This window comes from Bufo bufo, chromosome 1 (genome assembly GCF_905171765.1).
Source record: "Bufo bufo chromosome 1, aBufBuf1.1, whole genome shotgun sequence".
Taxonomy (NCBI): Eukaryota; Metazoa; Chordata; class Amphibia; order Anura; family Bufonidae; genus Bufo; species Bufo bufo.
The window spans coordinates 654,260,991-654,279,070 of NC_053389.1; the positions used below are offsets into that span (position 1 = coordinate 654,260,991).

Sequence of the window (18,080 nt, forward strand, 5' to 3'; positions counted from 1 at the left end):
TGCATAACATTCCACTTCTTTCCCTTAAAAAACTCTTTGGTTGCTTTTGCAGTATGCTTTGGGTCATTGTCCATCTGCACTGTGAAGCATTTGGCTGAATATGAGCAGATAATATTGCCCGAAACACTTTAGAATTCATGCTGCTGCTTTTGTCAGCAGTCACATCATCAATACAAGAGAACCAGTTCTATTGGCAGCCATACATGCCCACGCCATGACACGACCACCATCATGCTTCACTGATGAGGTGGTATGCTTAGAATCATGAGCAGTTCCTTTGCTTCTCCATACTCTTCTCTTCCCATCACTCTGGTACAAGTTGATCTTGGTCTCATCTGTCCATAGGATGTTGTTCCAGAACTGTGAAGGCTTTTTTAGATGTTGTTTGGCAAACTTTAATCTGGTCTTCCTGTTTTTGAGGCTCACTAATGGTTTACATCTTGTGGTGAACCCTCTGTATTCACTCTGGTGAAGTCTTCTCTTGATTGTTGTCTTTGACACACATACACCTACCTCCACGAGAGTGTTCTTGATCTGGCCAACTGTTGTGAAGGGCGTTTTCTTCACCAGGGAAATAATTCTTCGGTTATCCACCACAGTTGTTTTCCGTGGTCTTCCGGGTCTTTTGGTGTTGCTGAGCTCACCGATGCGTTCCTTCTTTTTAAGAATGTTCCAAACAGTAGTTTTGGCCACGCCTAATGTTTTTGCTATCTCTCTGATGGGTTTGTTTTGTTTTTTCAGCCTAATGATGGCTTGCTTCACTGATAGTGACAGCTCTTTGGATCTCATCTTGAGAGTTGACAGCAACAGATTCCAAATGCAAATAGCACACTTGAAATGAACTCTGGACCTTTTATTTGCTCATTTTAATTGGGATAATGAGGGAATAACACACACCTGGCCATGGAACAGCTGAGAAGCCAATTGTGCCATTACTTTTGGCCCCTTAACAAGTGGGAGGCACATATGCAAACTGTTCTAATTCCTACACCGTTCATCTGATTTGGATGTAAAATACCTTTAAATTAAAGTTGACAGTCTGCAGTTAAAGCACATCTTGTTTGTTTCATTTCAAATCCATTGTGGTGGTGTATAGAGCCAAAAATGTTAGAATTGTGTCGATGTCCCAATATTTATGGACGTGACTGCATGTGTGGGCAAGGGTGGGAGGTAGAGAAATATGGAAGGCAGCTCATACAGCTTGTAGGTCAGTGGATCACTGCCTGGGAGATCTGGACATACATAGAGGCATCAAGGGGGAGTAAAAACTCACTCAGGTTTTGAATCTTGGTGGGTGTCCTCGTTTGGTTTTGTCAGATTTCCCAGGTGAGACCAAGTAGCTTAGAAGGCCACAAATGGTGTCGCGGGGTTGCTCTGTAGGTTTGGATTTTGGGCGCAGCACCCTGTGGATCCTCTCAATCACAATTTGGGCAGCTCTTTCAGGACCTAACAATGAGGCAAAGAGCTCTCTGGTTGCTTTAGGCAGCGCCTCTGGAGCCACCGATTCAGGTAGGCCATGGATTCTTAGATTCCGCCTGCGACTGCAGTTCTCTTGATCCTCAAGCTTAAGAAAGACCTCATTAAGTAGTGTTTTATGTGCCTGCAGAGCGTCTCCTGTTTTTGCTCCATAGGTCAGGATGGCTTCTTGGGTATTCTCCAGGGCTACAACCCTGTGGCCCAGATGGCGCAGGTCTTCTTTTATGTCTGCAAGATCTCTCTTTAGTGGGGAGAGTGCCGACTCCAGCACATCTTGGAGAACAGATTTTCAGATTGATGGGACTCTCCGGGTAGTTTTATGATACGATGTGTCCGAGATGCTGCCTGTCTCTGAGAAATCCTCTGCGTCAGAGTGATTACTCGGCGCCATCATGGTCGCGCCAGGGGTAGAAGGCTGGGGCTTCTTTCTGAGGAATTCTTCCATGTCCGGCTGTTTTGTTTGGACAAGAGTAGCCTCTGCAGATTCTTTATGTTTTTCCTTGCCTATTTTCCCCATGATGGTTCAGGTGGAGGGCATATAAAGGAGTTATGGGCTCTTTCACACGAGCGGATGCCGTGCGTGGAATACGCTGCGTGAAAGACATCGAGGCCCCGCTCCGAGCAGCAGAGACACAAAGCATTAACATGACTGATAATGCTCCGTGTATCTCTGTGATGTTTTTACTACAAAATCACGGTGACAACTTTATCTCTATGTTAATGCTCCGTGTCTCTGCTGTCCGGAGCGGGGCTTGGCTGTCTTTCACGCAGCGGATTCCACGCACGGCATCCGCTCGTGTGAAAGAGCCCCGAAGGTGCCATTACATGTTGTTGTGTTCCAGGCTGCTCAGAACACCTCTCCAAAAACCGCACTTGGTTTACTGCGAGTTGCTGCAGTTTTCTGCCGCACGGCAAGTACAGATGAAGTAGCTGTTTTTTTGTGCTTCACCTGTACTTGCCCGGCATTCGGAATGGCAGCTATTGGTACGAGCAAACTTAAATTTTGGTAAACATTTGTTAACCTAAGGATCCTGTCTTTATGCAGTTAATGCATACAATGAACAGAAGAGTGCCATTCAATGTCTTATTGCAAAATATTCTTGTAAAGTTTAATCAAATTTAGATGAAGAATGAATTATACAAATGAGCAGACGTGAATCATTGCTGAACTGCCTCACACATACAGGTATATGGTACAACACAGAACATGTACAACTGATAATAAGATACAGTGACTTGTAAACCATTGTCTAATATTGTGTTTCCAGTCAATCACTTTTGGTTTATTCCAATGTCCACTCGACCTACAGATGTGGCAGAGATGAATCCTCCATGAGCGTTTGTACAATGTGTTATTATAGTTACAATTTAGTTTTGTGTAACATACACAAATGTAGCAAAGCCTAATTTGTAATTCATCTCTGTTATGTCTGTATGCTGAGATACTGTATTATCGATTACAAATACTGGATGTTAACTGAGGTTCCTATAGATTTCCATAGAAAATAAAGTGGTTTTCCAAGACTTCAAAAATTTTAGATAGCAAGAGTTATTAACTAAAAGAAAAAGTACTCATCTGTCTGCTCCTCTCCGTTCCAATGCTGCTGTTTCCAGCACTGCAGTAATGACTTCCCTGACTACTCCTTGTGATCGCTGCAGCGGATTACTGACCTCAGCAGTCACATAATGTAGTCGGGGACGGAATCCGGTCTCTGTGCTGCAGTGACATCCCTGACTACCCCATGTGACCCCCGAGGCCAGTGATTGCCGCAGCGATCACACAAGGTAGTTGGGGGTCTCATTTCTGCAGCACCAGAAACAAAGACTGGTGGAGGAGGAGCGCCAGGGGAGTGCTCTTTTATTAAAATTCCTGCTGTTATCTAACTTTTGGGGTGTCAGAAAACCCCTTTCATTTAGTCAGGGTATCATATCTAATATTTCGATGATTATGAAAGGTTCAGGCTTCCGCAAATGAGTGGAATTGAAGCAGTCTGACTACAGAACTACTAATATAAATGCAAGCACATGGCAGAAAGTTTGCCAAAGTTGTCATAAAGGAGAGACCGGTCTGTTGCACAAATTAGACTGATGCAAAAGGTATCGAACAGGCTGATTTATTAAAGTGCATCTGTCATCAGCACATAATGCAGCAAGCTAATCCAACTGAGAATCACCCAGAACTAGTAATTTCCCAGAGCTGCGGCATATGATATATTGATGGGGCATTGGTTAGTTGATTGGACTGCCGTCTTTTCATTCTTGTTTGACCCAGTGGCCTCTACTGGAGTCACCTCCAGTCTGTGCAGGGCTCTCTCCTATAAGCAGCGAAGCCATCTACAGTATCCTAGTGTTCATGAGGGTACCCCACACCTTGCACATATTCATTTAAAGAATTATAATTATGGGGAGTTTCACAAATGTTTGGTGCTGAACAAGGGTTAGGCTTATTCCATGAGACTGCTCACTGTAAAGGGTGGACCTCCATATAGCTCTCCAGTACTAATGGTAGAATCCCAATCTGGGGTCCACATAGAATAAAAGGGGTTAATTTAAAGTCAACATCCATTTAAGGATCTTCACAATGTACCCCATACCATCGTTTTCGATGTTTTATTAGATTTGTGTTAAATTAACCTACATTAATATACACCTGAAAAAAGTCCAAAGGAATCAACTTGCTCTCTGAACAGTTTCATACCTTTAGTAAATCAACCTGTTTTATAGGTGGAAAGGTGTCGGTTTTGGATCATAGTGGGAGTTTCTAAATCTAAAGCTTATTTCCCATGGTAGTAAAGATCGCTCGTCAGTGTCCTTCTCACAGGCTACTGTAGATGCGCTTTATTACGTTGGCTTCTTCTTGGTCCAGAATTCCTTTTTCTACGTAGGTGTCTGCCTGTTGGTCTATGAATTCTCTCAGTTTTGAAAGATCATAATCTAGAAATAAAAGAAACAATATTAACTTTGTGATGTATGTTTTTATCAGGTGGGTTATGTGCACATGGACCCGACTCTTTTTACGGTCTTCTGTGAGGAGTAGTTTAGTGAATTACACATTTCGATAATGTCATATTCGTCAGCACGTTCAGACTGGCCCACCAGAGTACCAGATGATCCTCTGCTGGGCCCCAAAGGTCCAGGAATAAAATCCCATTTGGAGCTGCCTTTGGAGACAATCACTTGCCACTAGGGTATATTGATTCAAAATCTATTCAAGTTTATGGATGATATGGGGTTTGGACTCTGAGAATAATTTTCTCAGGTGGGCCCAAGGTACCCCAGTCTGACACCGTTCGTCAGGCCTCTTTCCCAACCAGGTTTTCCTAGGATTGTGTGGAAGTCAGCAGTTGCAGTAGATATCACTGTTATAGTAGAGGCAATAAACTGATCTCTGTCTGCTCAAGGACACTTAGCATTGGCATGGCTAAAGCAGTCAACTAACTGAACATTAAAAATGCTTTTTCTGTACAAACATCAAATTATTAGTCTACACTGGCCATGTTTTAATGGTATATCATATATCATAATTTGTCAGAAATACACGGTGACTATCCATAAATTATTGTAAATATACGGTGATATTGAGGAATTTTTTTTCTCTCCATTTTATAACATATTCTGGTAAAGGGGGAACTAACTCTCCTTAGGGAGAGAGCACCTTAATCGGATAGCTGCCTTACATCTGGTGGCATTAGAGGCAGAGCTTGTTAAGAGCTCATTTGCATCCCTTCAATAACATATTCTGGAATGAGATATTTTACTCCTAAATACAATTTAAAATCATTGGTAATTCTGTAGAACTACAGTGCTCCATCAAGTTACAATATTAATTGGTTTCAGGATGACCATTGTAAGTTGAGTAATTGGTTCCAAAGCCCCAAAATATCATCCAAGAAAACAGAAAATGAAGATTTAAGAAAAATAAGCAGATACCTAAGACAGATAAAACACGCACTTACATATACCAGCCAGGACTAGCTGCTAACTAGCAACTAATGCAGCTATTTCACCAGAGAGGTGACCTTGATTGGTTGGATCTGAGTCTGAGGCATTGTATGTTGAGTCTAGTTTCAACTTACGATGGGCCAGTATGCTCCGTGTTCACCACGGGACCCTATTCTTCAGGTAGGAGGGGGTCTAAGAGGTGGGACCCACACCTATCACCATTTATGGCATATGGCATATATCCTATCAATATACCATAAGTGTCCAGATGGGATAATCCCTTTATGCCGACCATACACATTAGATCACTGCCAGCAGTTCTTACTGACTTTTGACTCTCTAAGGCTACTTTCACACCTGCGTTAGGTGCGGATCCGTCTGGTATCTGCACAGACGGATCCGCACCTATAATGCAAACGCTTAGATCCGTTCAGAACGGATCCGTTTGCATTATCATGAACAAAAAAAAAAAAAATAATTATTATTATTATTTATTTTTTTTGTTCATGATAATGCAAACGGATCCGTTTTGACTTTACATTGAAAGTCAATGGGGGACGGATCCGTTTGAAAATTGAGCCATATAGTGTCATCTTCAAACGGATCCGTCCCCATTGACTTACATTGTAAGTCTGGACGGATCCGTTTGCCTCCGCACGGCCAGGCGGACACCCGAACGCTGCAAGCTGCGTTCAGGGGTCCGCCTGCTGAGCGGAGGACAAACGGAGCCAAACTGATGCATTCTGAGCGGATCCGCCTCCACTCAGAATGCATTAGGGCTGGACGGATCCGTTCGGGGCCGCTTGTGAGAGCCTTCAAATGGAACTCACAAGCGGAGCCCCGAATGCTAGTGTGAAATTAGCCTAATGCATATGAGGCAGTCCGACTGTGACCCAGGGCTATCTGCTACTAGGGAAACAACAGTTACTTTATTTTGGATTGAGTCATAACCATGGCTGTATTACAGCTCAGTTTTTGTAAAGAGTCATAGTAGAGCTGTCATAGAAATATATGCTCTATTTATGTATTGGGAGAGACCTATCAATCAACCTAAGCCATGTGAGGAGCTGCCCCATGACTCTCCTCCCTGTTCGTGGCTCGTTTTTAACCCCACAGTATTTCAGAGTAAAGCAGAATTATGTGTAACCATGGAGCCTGTCTGGATTTCATGATGCTTGAAGTTTGGACAGCATGAAACTCGCTTTTTTTAGATTCCCTTCCTGCTAGGAGTGTTTGTAGGTGGTGAATGGTGGAGGCCCTAAGTGGTGAAGACCTTAAGCCATTGCTTTTCCTGTAATTCTCCCCATCCATAGTATCATTTGTACTGTGAATCGTCTAATTTTTACCTTCTTTGTTCTCCTGTTTGTTGTGAGTCTTCAGCCATTCAATATTCTTTCTAATTGCTTCTAAATACGTTTCAGCCTTCCCTGGAGAGAACGGCAGAGACTGTTAATGATTGATGGATAATGGGATAATAAGCAGTTTGACGCAGCAATGCTATTTTCAGGATCCATTTAATATCAGAGCGTTCTTGCTTTTTCCTAGAACATAACCTTATTTTAAGACCTAATTTACAAGGAGACTGATCCCGGTGAATACCCATGTGATATCCTCAGTAAATATGAAGCTATGGTAGTTCCAAGAACCTTTCTCCTTCTGTGTGTGCAAAACCTAATGCATTTTTACCAAATAATTTTCAGTGTTAAGTATATTTAGATCTTTTAGTTCCTAATATAATGGACACTCTATCCACAATGAGATATTGGACCAGAAGTATTAGCGGCATTTATCGACATGCACCATAGGCGCGAATTGCTATAACTTTTTTCCATGACATTTGCCATAAGGGAAATTGGGACACTCTCATAAATTTTAGATGAATGGCACTGAACCATGGCCACTTTTAGACAGTGTAAGGCTGGTTTTACGTATTGGAAATGAGTGTGGAAGTTCATGGTGGACTTGGCAGAAATAGCCGTCATCTGCTTGGCCAACAATCATCTCATGTGTATGATATTTTGGGAGGTCCAGTTTGCAGAAGTCATCAATATCAGATCTGCAGGGGTCTCCCCGGAATACCGTAGCCTCCTCATAGCTCACCAAGCACAGCGCCGTACATTGTATAGTGGCTGTGCTTGGTATTGCAGCTCAGCCCCTTCCCCTTGAATGGGATTGAACTGCTCCTAGGACATGTGACCGTTGAACGTGATGTCACTGGTCTAGGACAAGGCTCTTGCACTCACCGGTGTGCCGCAGCCTCTTCAAACAGCTGATTGCCAAGGAGTTTGGAGTTTGAACCCCAACGATCTGATATATCCTGAAAAGAAAACGGTGCCCGCAAAGTGAAGAAAAGGGTGGACCACGCATGTGTGGCTGCCCTCCACTCATTTCTATGGGACTGCCGAAAAGAGTTAAGCAGCACACTCGGCTATTTCTGTCAGCCCCATAAAAGTGAATGGGGTTCACGCGCTTGCACAGTGCTCTTCCCATTAATTTCTATATGACTTCTGAAAATAGCCGAATGCGGCTAGAAATGAATGGAGGGTGGCCGTGCATGCGTGGTCTACCCTTCTTCACTTTGCGGGCTTTCTTCTAGAGATAGGTGTGGGCCAAACCCTTTAAAGCTGGCTAAGCCCGATATGAACATGAAATGGACCTATAATTTAGCACTTTAATGTAAAAACTGGCCTTGGGGAAGCGACAGCCTGCGGACTTGGAATAAAAACCATATGAAGAGGGGTACAAGTTTGATTTTAGTCTCTGTCATAAATCTCGCTTCCCTAAAAATCTGCAGGTAATACACTGAACATGCATTAGTCTCCTATAAGATTGCATGTTAAACCTAAGACACATCCTCATGTCTTCACCTTTATCTCCCTTTTATGACAAGGGGACTCAAGTTGAAACAATGAAATGTATGTATTGGATCATTTTTCTCCTATATTCATTTACCTTTGTGTTTCTTACTGGCTACTTCAGTTTCTTTTGGCTCCTCTGGTTTTGTTGAATCCTTTAATTTTTGATATTCCTTTTCCATGATGGCTGCAGCTGCCTTAGTGCTATCAGATTCCTCATCTGTTTTCTCACCTGCATCAAGAGAAGACAGGGCTTATCTTAAGAGACTGGTGATGAATAAATAATTCCGTTCTTGGCCAAGTTCATATACTTCACTTTCTTTTAACCCCTGTCTCAGGATATTTAAGAAGGGTACTGTAATATAATGTGTCTTCTGCTTTACTGTACTGTTCACATAGTACATGGCATGTAAGTAAAAGATGAATATGTCTTTATCATATAAATATTACATAAATACACATTGGGGTTCATATATTATAGCTGAAAGCTGCAAATTCTGCTGTAAGTGGCGGTTTGTGTAAAAACTTGCATCTTTTTAACCTTTTCCAACACCCTCACCACTTTTCCAAAATGTGGGTGGGAGGAGGCGGGCCGCAGGCAGGACCTCCATGGCCGAACTCTTCTAACATGTGCGCCAGAAAACTGGTATTATACCAGAAATGTACTCCAGCTCTTGGGTGGAGCACATTTCAGTTCTGGCCCACAGATGGCAGAAGAGGAAATTGGTCAGATCTTCCACCAGCAGGGTTTTTACTGAGAGTGGCGTGTAAAATGACCCCCATTATATATATATGTAATTGCATGGTTACAATGTTATCTCTGCATCAGTAGTTTTAGATATCTTAGGGCTCTTTCACACTTGCATTGTTCTTTTCCGGCATAGAGTTCCGTCGTCGGGGCTCTATGCCGGAAGAATCCTGATCAGGATTATCCTAATGCATTCTGAATGGAGAGAAATCCGTTCAGGATGCATCAGGATGTCTTCAGTTCCGGAACGGAACGTTTTTTGGCCGGAGAAAATACCGCAGCATGCTGCGCTTTTTGCTCCGGCCAAAAATCCGGAACACTTGCCGCAAGGCCGGATCCGGAATTAATGCCCATTGAAATGCATTAATCCGGATCCGGCCTTAAGCTAAACGTCGTTTCGGCGCATTACCGGATCCGACGTTTAGCTTTTTCTGAATGGTTACCATGGCTTCCAGGACGCTAAAGTTCTGTTTGCCATGGTAAAGTGTAGTGGGGAGCGGGGGAGCAGTATACTTACCGTCCGTGCGGCTCCCCGGGCTCTCCAGAGTGACGTCAGGGCGCCCCACGCGCATGGATGACGTGATCGCATGGATCACGTCATCCATGCGCATGGGGCGCTCTGACGTCATTCTGGAGCGCCCAGAGAGCCGCACGGACTGTAAGTATACTGCTCCCCCGCTCCCCACTACTACTATGGCAGCCAGGACTTTAATAGCGTCCTGGCTGCCATAGTAACACTGAACGCATTTTGAAGACGGATCCGTCTTCAAATGCTTTCAGTTCACTTGCGGTGTTACGGATCCGGTGGGCACCTCCGGCAAATGGAGTGCACGACGGATCCGGACAACTGGAATATGCAGTTTAGTTCTGGGCACCAGTCCATAGAAAGGACGCACTACAGCTGGAAAAAGTACAGAGGAGAGCGACTAAACTGATAAGGGGCATGGAGGGTCTTAGTTATGAGGAAAGATTAAAAGAATTACATTTATTTAGTCTTGAGAAGAGACGTCTAAGGGGGACATGATGAACCTACACAAATATATAAATGGGCCATACAATAAATACGGTGAAAAACTGTCCATATAAAATGCCCTCAAAAGACAAGGGAGCACTACCTCCGATTGGAGAGGAAAAAGTTCAGTCTCCGGAAGCGTCAAAGCTTCTTTACTGTAAGAACTGTGAATCTGTGGAATAGACTTCCCCAGGACGTGGTCACAGCAGGAACAGTGGACAGTTTTAAAAAGGGTTTAGATGAATTATTAAAAGTAAACAACATTAATGCTTTTGAAAACGTGTATTCCTTCTGAGATTCGTATCCTCACCTATCCCTTGGTTGAACTTGATGGACTTATATCTTTTTTCAACCATATTAACTATGTAAGTATGTACATGTGGCAGAATTTAGGCCACTTTCACACTTGCAGTAGCAGGGTCCGGCAGGATGATCCAGCGGTGGAATAGCCTGCCGCATCTGTGCTAATGCTAGCCCACCGTGCCGCCGGAAGTCCACTGTAGTTTTTGTCCGGCCGCCTCTTGGCATGTTTCCCGTGCTGCGGCCGGACCTTCAGCCCGCTCCCATTATAGGGAATGGGGCCGGAGCGGACCTCCGGCGGCACAGTTGGCTAGCATAAGCACGGATCTGGCAGGCTGTTCCCCCACTGGACCCTACTACCGCAAGTGTGAAAGTAGCCTTACACATCTATAGATATCCTGCTCTTAAGTCAGTCCGAAACAAGACACATGCAGTTCCTATCACACATAGAAAACATACAATGCATGCACCAAGACATTTTTTGCCTAACCCAGTGTAGCACACTTAAAGAGGCTGCCTCACTTCAACACATGGCATTTATTATGTAGAGAAAGTTAATAGAAGGCACTTACTAATGTATTCCGATTCTCCATATTTATTCTTTTCCATCACATTATACACTGCTCGTATTCATGGTTTGACCACTCTGCAATCCAGCAGTGGTGGCCGTGCTTGCATACTATAGGTAAAGGTGTTGGCCTGTGTGCACTTTCACCCTTTCCCTATAGTGTGTAAGCACGGCCACCACTGCTGGATTGCAGGGTGGTCGTAACCACGGATACGAGCAGTGTATAATGTGATGGAAAGGAGGCAATATAGATAATAGCAATATACTAGTAAGTGCCTTGTATTAGTTTTCTCTACATGATAAATGCCATTTACTGAAGTGAGACAACCCCTTTAACCCCTTTAAGCGTAAATGTCTGGCATGAAATTTATCAAATCTTGACCTCCTCAGATTGCACATAATCTACAGTATATTTAAAAGGGTTGTCCTACCATAATGACCTATTGCCTATCTACAGGATAGGTGATAAATATCAGATTGCTGAGGTCTCACTGCTGGAACACCCACTGATCATAAAAAAAGGGGTCCTGAGACATTCAATTACATTACCGCCAATCTATGTACACAAGGGTCTTAAAGGGGTTGTCTCACTTCAGTAAGTGGCATTTATCATGTAGAAAAAGTTAATACGAGCAACTTACTAATATACTGTTATATCCATATTGCTTCCTTTGCTGGCTAGATTCATTTTTCCATCACATTATACACTGCTTGTTTCCATGGTTACAGACCACCCTGAAATCCAGCAGTGGTGGTTGTGCTTGCACACTATAGGCAAAAGCGTCCGCCTCTCTGGTAGCTGGTACCATGGGAGCGCACATAGGCTAGTGCTTTATCCTATAGTGTGCAAGCACGACCACTACTGATGGATTGCTGGGTGGTTGTAACAATTGAAACGAGCCGTGTATAATGTGATGGAAAAATGAATCCAGACAGCAAAGGAAGCAATATGGACAATAACAATATATTAGTAAGTGGCCTTGTGTTAACTTTCTCTACATTATCCGACTTAATATAGTGAGACAACCCCTTTAAGACCATGTTCCCTTGATCATAGGGGTCCCAGCAGTCAGACAATTATCACCTGTCGTGTCATAGCTGTTTCACCTTTTCACATTCCCTATCCTTAAAGGTTTTCTTTGAGTGTAAAAATAAATAAATAAATAAATAAATAAATTTATAAAAACTAAAATAGAAATGCTCGCCTGTTAAGGGGCCTGTGTCCACTTTTCTAGTTATCCTCTATCCACAGGATGGGGGATAACTAAGTGATCTGTGGGGGTCTGAACGCTGGAGCCCACACTGAACCCCCTTCTTGACTGAGTGGCAGGTCGAGCATATGCCCTGCCTCTCCATCCATTCTCTATGGGGTCGCTGGAGATGGCAGAGTACAGCGCTGGCTATTTCCAGTGGTCCCAAAGAGAATAAATGGAGTAGCAGGGCATATGTGCAGCCTGCCACACCATCAAAAAGGGGAACAGGACCCGTTCCTGGGATCAGTGGGGGTCGCAGAATCAGACCTCACTATTCATGTAGTTATGCCCTATGGTGTGGAGAGAATAACTTGAAAACCTGCACAACCCCTTTAAATCCTCCAACACTCCACCACCAGTATCTCTTTACATGTCAGCAGTGATGCCTGTAAATACGGAATATCATCACTGCCGCCATGTAAATCATATATGTCAATACTGGAGAATGTGACGCACTGTGCAGAATTTTTTGGGCATAAGTCCAACCCCTTTGCAGGTCACAACCTTTAACAAAGCCCAAGCACAGGTGCTAGAGGAGCAACGTGAGTAAAGGACACAGACGGAGGGCAGGGAAATAGTGGGGATCCTGGAGCAGGGGTAACTGGAAAAGAGGCAATATTAGTGGTGCATTTAGAGTGGGGGCACCTGGAGGTGGGGCATTTATGGTGGTGCACCTAAAGCAGAGGCATTAGGGTCGCCTGAGGCAGGGTAATAGTGATGATCGTGGAGCAGAGGTATTAGGGGGGCAACTGAAGAAGAGGCAATATTAGGGGTCATTTAGAGTGGGGGAATTGGGGGGCATCTTGAGCTGTGGCTCTAATGGGGGTGCACCTAAAGGAGAGGCATTGGGGGGACCTAGGGCAGAGTCCCCCAATGCCACTCTGAACTCTGCATAGAGCAGCACACATACACAGATCCGAGTCTGCTATAAACAAATCCCCTATTTCCCCCTTTCAGTCTCCTACAGCTCACTACTGTCACACACCTGAGAAATCAGCCCAGCACCGCAGAGGAGTCCTTCTCTCCAGCAGCCACAGTTTCCTTACAGCAGGGAGGGCAGGAGGAGGCAGACACCTTCTCTCCTCCTTCACAGCCAGCAGCCCCAGAAGTCTAGAAGATACTGCGGGGCCCCCTGTACAATGTACACCAGTAGGAGGCTGCATCACTTTGCGATACTGCCACCTAGTGGTTACAACAATTACCTCTACTGAGAAAGAAGAAATAATTACTCCTCCATCTTATCTCGGGCGCAGGGGGGCCCACCGAGGAATCCCCCGCCTCCCTGGTGGGCCAGTCCGAGCCTGACTGCAACCTTCATCAACTCAGTAAAGAGACTTTATTTTTGCAACCAATGGGCCTAGTTATTGATTCCACTATATATCGGTCGGCCCCTAGACCTAGCCTCCATCCTTGCACCCTGCCTACTGATTACCTTAACTGCCCCCAAGTAGGAGTCCCAATACCAAGGTGTGCCCCTAGGGAGGAAAGGGTGCACCCTCCAGTCACTGCACAGCCCTAGGGAGTGCTAGAGTGGGGATCAGACTGAGAACTGTGAGTACGACTACCCCTCTCAGGGCCATATTGACCATTCCTATCTTCCTCCCTGCGCCTCCCCTGTGGGCGGATGCACGTGCTCTGTATTATGCAGAGTCCAGCGCTCAGTTGGTTATGGAGATGTTCAAAATTCAAGTAAGTTATCCAGCCTTTTGCTCAGGGGATCTGTCACTAGTTTATGCTGCTATCATAGGGCAGCACCAAACTGATGACAGATTCGCTTTGAACGGCAGCAACGGTCGAAATATCATTACAGGAACCAAACAAGACTGTGATGTCTGAAGAGGTGGAACAGTAAGTGATATGTGATGATTGATGAATGGTGAAAAGAAAATTCATTTCTGATGGAGAGTCGAGACTATGATGGATTACACAGAGTTCAGAGTATTCAAGCAGAAGGCGCTACGTGAGGGAAATTAGGTAACTGACAACTAAAATATGTTCTGTCCTGTAACTGCTTTACACATGATGAGAAAGTAAAAACAGTTTTTTTTGTTTTTTATGTTATACATAATAAACGTTTTTAGCCTGTTACGTGGCACATAATCAGTCTTTTTTTGATTGCCTAAAAGCTTCACCTGATAAATACAATTTACATTAACAAAGGGGAAGATTTGGGGTTCAGAACTCCCCTATATAGTGGTAGACTGCAGAGGGCATCTGTCTAAACCTCTGCACGTCCTGATTCAACGGTATCTGTGTCCACAAGATGCACAATGGCAGCGCTGCTGTCAGCTTCCTGCTCTACCGTTTCCCTGCCATCGGTGGTTTAGCCCAGGCAGGAGGGATGCAGTGACGTCATCACATCTGCTGTGCTGAGCCATAGACAGTCACAGACAAGAGCAGACCTGTTCACACTGGAAGTAAAAAGGGGCATCACTATGCGTGGGGGTACTTAAAGAGCATGTGAGCAAGTTCAACCCTGTTAAATCAGACATACTGACTGGTGGGGTTGATCCTGCTGATTAAAATGATATATGTCTTGTGAAAATCATTTGTGGCATTCCTTAGAGAACCAAAAGACGTTATTTCTTTACACAAACTATGGCTTCAGGGCACAGAGGGGCCAGCACTGGAAGGCTGAGGAGCTGAGGTGCACCTTTGACACCCCCCTACCCCCACCCTATTTTAAAATAGCCAGTAACAAAGCCGACTTTGGATTCCTATTTTAAAATGTTTTTAAATACGCAGATAGGAATCCCGAAGTGATTTACCAAAGTCTCCTGCAACTTCAGCCGAGACAAAGTTTTCCTACACAGAGCAAATACACTGAAAAAGCTGTACGGAAACAACACGAATCAATTCACTTGACCCCTCATTAATATGCTTCTTTTTTCATGCTGTGATGTCACAGTATACATCATGACCTTTTCTGTGTTTTTTATGCCTATATAATGCCTGTACTCTGACAATACTTTGTGTATTATCCCTGTTCATTAAGGAAATCAATATAATCTTAAAGGGGTTATCCAAGATCTATAATGCTCCTCCATATGCCCAGGTCCCTCACAGAGGTTATAATTACCTCGTTCCCCGGCACCCGCATCACGTCTGATGCCGGCACGGGGGGCAGCCAATAGCAGGCCGCGATGGGAACGAACCTTCCTTGCGTCACCTACGATGCTAGGGAGGCTCGTTCCCGTTGCAGCCTGCTATTGGCTATACCCGATCCCCCCCCCTGTCACCAGATGTTATCATCCGCGCAACGGGGAGGTGTAGCGGCGACTGTGCAGGCATCAGAAGTAACGCGGGTGCCGGGGAGCAAGGTAAGTATAAGCTTTTCATCTTCTCAGTTTTCTGTTGTAGCTGGCTTATGTTAGTATGGTGCCCCCCCTATTCCACGTTTTTCTAAAGGGTCCCATGTCATGCCCTTGGGAAGCGTGCCAAAATCTGTGGGTTTAGCCTGCATTTATCTAATACTTAAAGGGATATACCGGCTATATTAAGGGGCATTCCAGTTATATTAAGTTATATTCAGGTGTATTCTAGTTATATTGAGTTATATAAAAATGAACGGAGTGGCCGGTTGTTTATGCTTCGGCCACTCCACTCATTTCTATGGCAGTTCCAGAGATAGCTGGAATACCCCTTTAAGGCTATGTTCACTGCAGTGTAGGTTATGTTATATCATGGATGAAAAAGGTGTATGGTGGACCTCACTGACTTAAGCCTCATTCACACATCAGTGTTTGGTCAGTGATTTCCATCAGTGATTGTGAGCCAAAACCAGGAGTGGAGCCTCCACAGAGATAAGGTATAAGGGAAAGATCTGCTCCTGTTCTATGTTTAGAGCCGGACCTGGTTTTGGTTCACAATCACTGATGGAAATCACTGACGTGTGAATGAGGCATTATAATGGGCTCCAGCAGGTTCTGTCAATGATACACATACTGTTCATTTAGGCAAATAAACATGAATGTGGGAGGGGGAGGGGAAGCTGATTAAGAGCATCGACTCTGAAGTCAGTAGTGATGTAATGGAAACGAGCAGATTAATCAGCCGTTATCTTAGCCTGGGGCCTGCAAACCTGTACTGGAAAATTCTAGGTATCTTGCCTGCTTATTACAATAATTATGGAACCCACTGAACAAACAACCCACGCCATTAGTTCACTCACCTGTTAGCACTCTGTTCACTGCATTCTTTCCAAGTTTGCTCTTTGTCTGTGCAGCTATCATGGCGTCCAGGTTCTCTGCAAATAAATTATTTTCAAATTATTAGCAATATTTGGTCCATGTACCTTAATAAATATTTGTCCAATAGTCCAGTAGATACAGCAGTGAGCAGAGAGTTTACCAAATGTGAATATTCACACAATGTATCATTAATGAAATAGAGTATATAGAGGAGTAACAATTAAAGGGAGGCTTTTATCAGTGAGGGGTATTTTTATAAACGCAATTAAGCAGATTTACTGTTGGGTCATGGGAGGCCAAGCCCGGGTGAGCCCAGGCCAGTTTTCTAGCCAATTTTAAAGAGCGCCAATTTTTTAATGCCATTTTTGCTTAGTAAAACTATTAATACATTTGCCCCAATATTCATAAAAAAAACCTGTTTTTAAATGTTTGGCCTTTTTTTTTTGATTCATCAATACTATATCCTTGAAAAGTAAATGCAAACTATTGTCCTTCAGCAGCAGTAATCAGAGAAACATAAAAGTTCTCAATGAGAGAGCAAAGTCATTTCCGTTTATAACTCTGCTATAACTCACAGGAAATGCTTTATCTGTATAGTAATCCTCATTAGTACAGTAGGTGGAGGACTGGAATGACTGACAAAATGACAGCTCTGTTATTCTTTTAATGGGCCTATATAAACATGCACTGTAATGGATATAGCACACTCCCCAAGATTCAGTTCTAAGATTTGCAGTTCAAGGACAAAAATGTACAGAATACACAAAGGGAGAATTTCTCAATGGCAAAATATCCAGTTTGTGACACTCATGTGATGTTTCTGTCCATCCGGACCTGTTCTCAGTGTCACTTATGTGATAATGGTAGATAGCAGAGAATTGGCGACTATAGCTCCTGTACACCATGAAGACTAGAGGGGGAGAGAGATAGTGCCTAAATATATATACAGTATATATATATATATATATATATATATATATATGCAGTGCATTAATTAGTGTAATGTAAGAAACCCTGACCAACCACACTACTGGGATAACATAGAGGTAGTGCTCTTACTAAGTCACCACCCTTCACTGCTCTCTGGTCTGATTGGTCTACCATGGTAAAAGTCAAGACAGAGGGGAAGTTAAAGATTGTGGACAGGATCTAGTAAACATGGAGTGACTTCAAACAATTATATCCATCAAACCATCCACCTATTTTTTATCTAAAAAAAGACATAGAATATCCACCTATGGGTCGTTACATGATAAAAACATTTGATGGGAGTGTCCTTTTAAATATATCAGCACACAATCATACAAGAATATGGCGACCATTTAAATTACATCAGGGGTATTTTACTTTGTATATTTTAAAGTTGTTAAACCTTTGATAAAAACTACTTGATGTAAAAAAAATACATCTGAGACGTTTTGGGTAATTTCAGATTCTTTGAAGTTTTTGAACATGGTGTGGATAAATGGTTTCACATTATTTATATCCTGCTTTCTGTCTGATAATCATAAAAATATCAATAATTCTCTTCCCACTCCTCCAGTTCCTTCTCTATCAAGTATTGGAGATTATATTGGCTTTAAAGGGGTTCTCTGGGAATTAAGAAAATGAAAATACTTAAATATTACTTTATTATAAATATATTCTCAAATACCTTTCATTATTTATAATGGCTCATTTGTCTGGGGAGTAATCATCAGGGGAAACAAAATGGCCGCTGTCCCATTAGCTCAGAC

General features: G+C 43.4%; 1 protein-coding gene across 1 annotated transcript in view; it reads right to left on the reverse strand.

The window, feature by feature from the left end:
* Positions 1 to 2,634: 2,634 nt before the first annotated feature.
* The window catches only part of SCG3 (secretogranin III), a 59,313-nt gene continuing 43,867 nt past the window's right edge, over positions 2,635 to 18,080 (reverse strand). Inside the window, exons 9-12 of the mRNA XM_040413969.1 lie at positions 16,326 to 16,400; positions 8,371 to 8,505; positions 6,765 to 6,845; positions 2,635 to 4,410 (exon numbers count right to left, since the gene is read on the reverse strand). Of these exons, the coding sequence (XP_040269903.1) occupies positions 4,292 to 4,410; positions 6,765 to 6,845; positions 8,371 to 8,505; positions 16,326 to 16,400 (410 nt within the window). The 3' untranslated portion in view covers positions 2,635 to 4,291. The remainder of the gene's footprint in view (positions 4,411 to 6,764; positions 6,846 to 8,370; positions 8,506 to 16,325; positions 16,401 to 18,080) is intronic.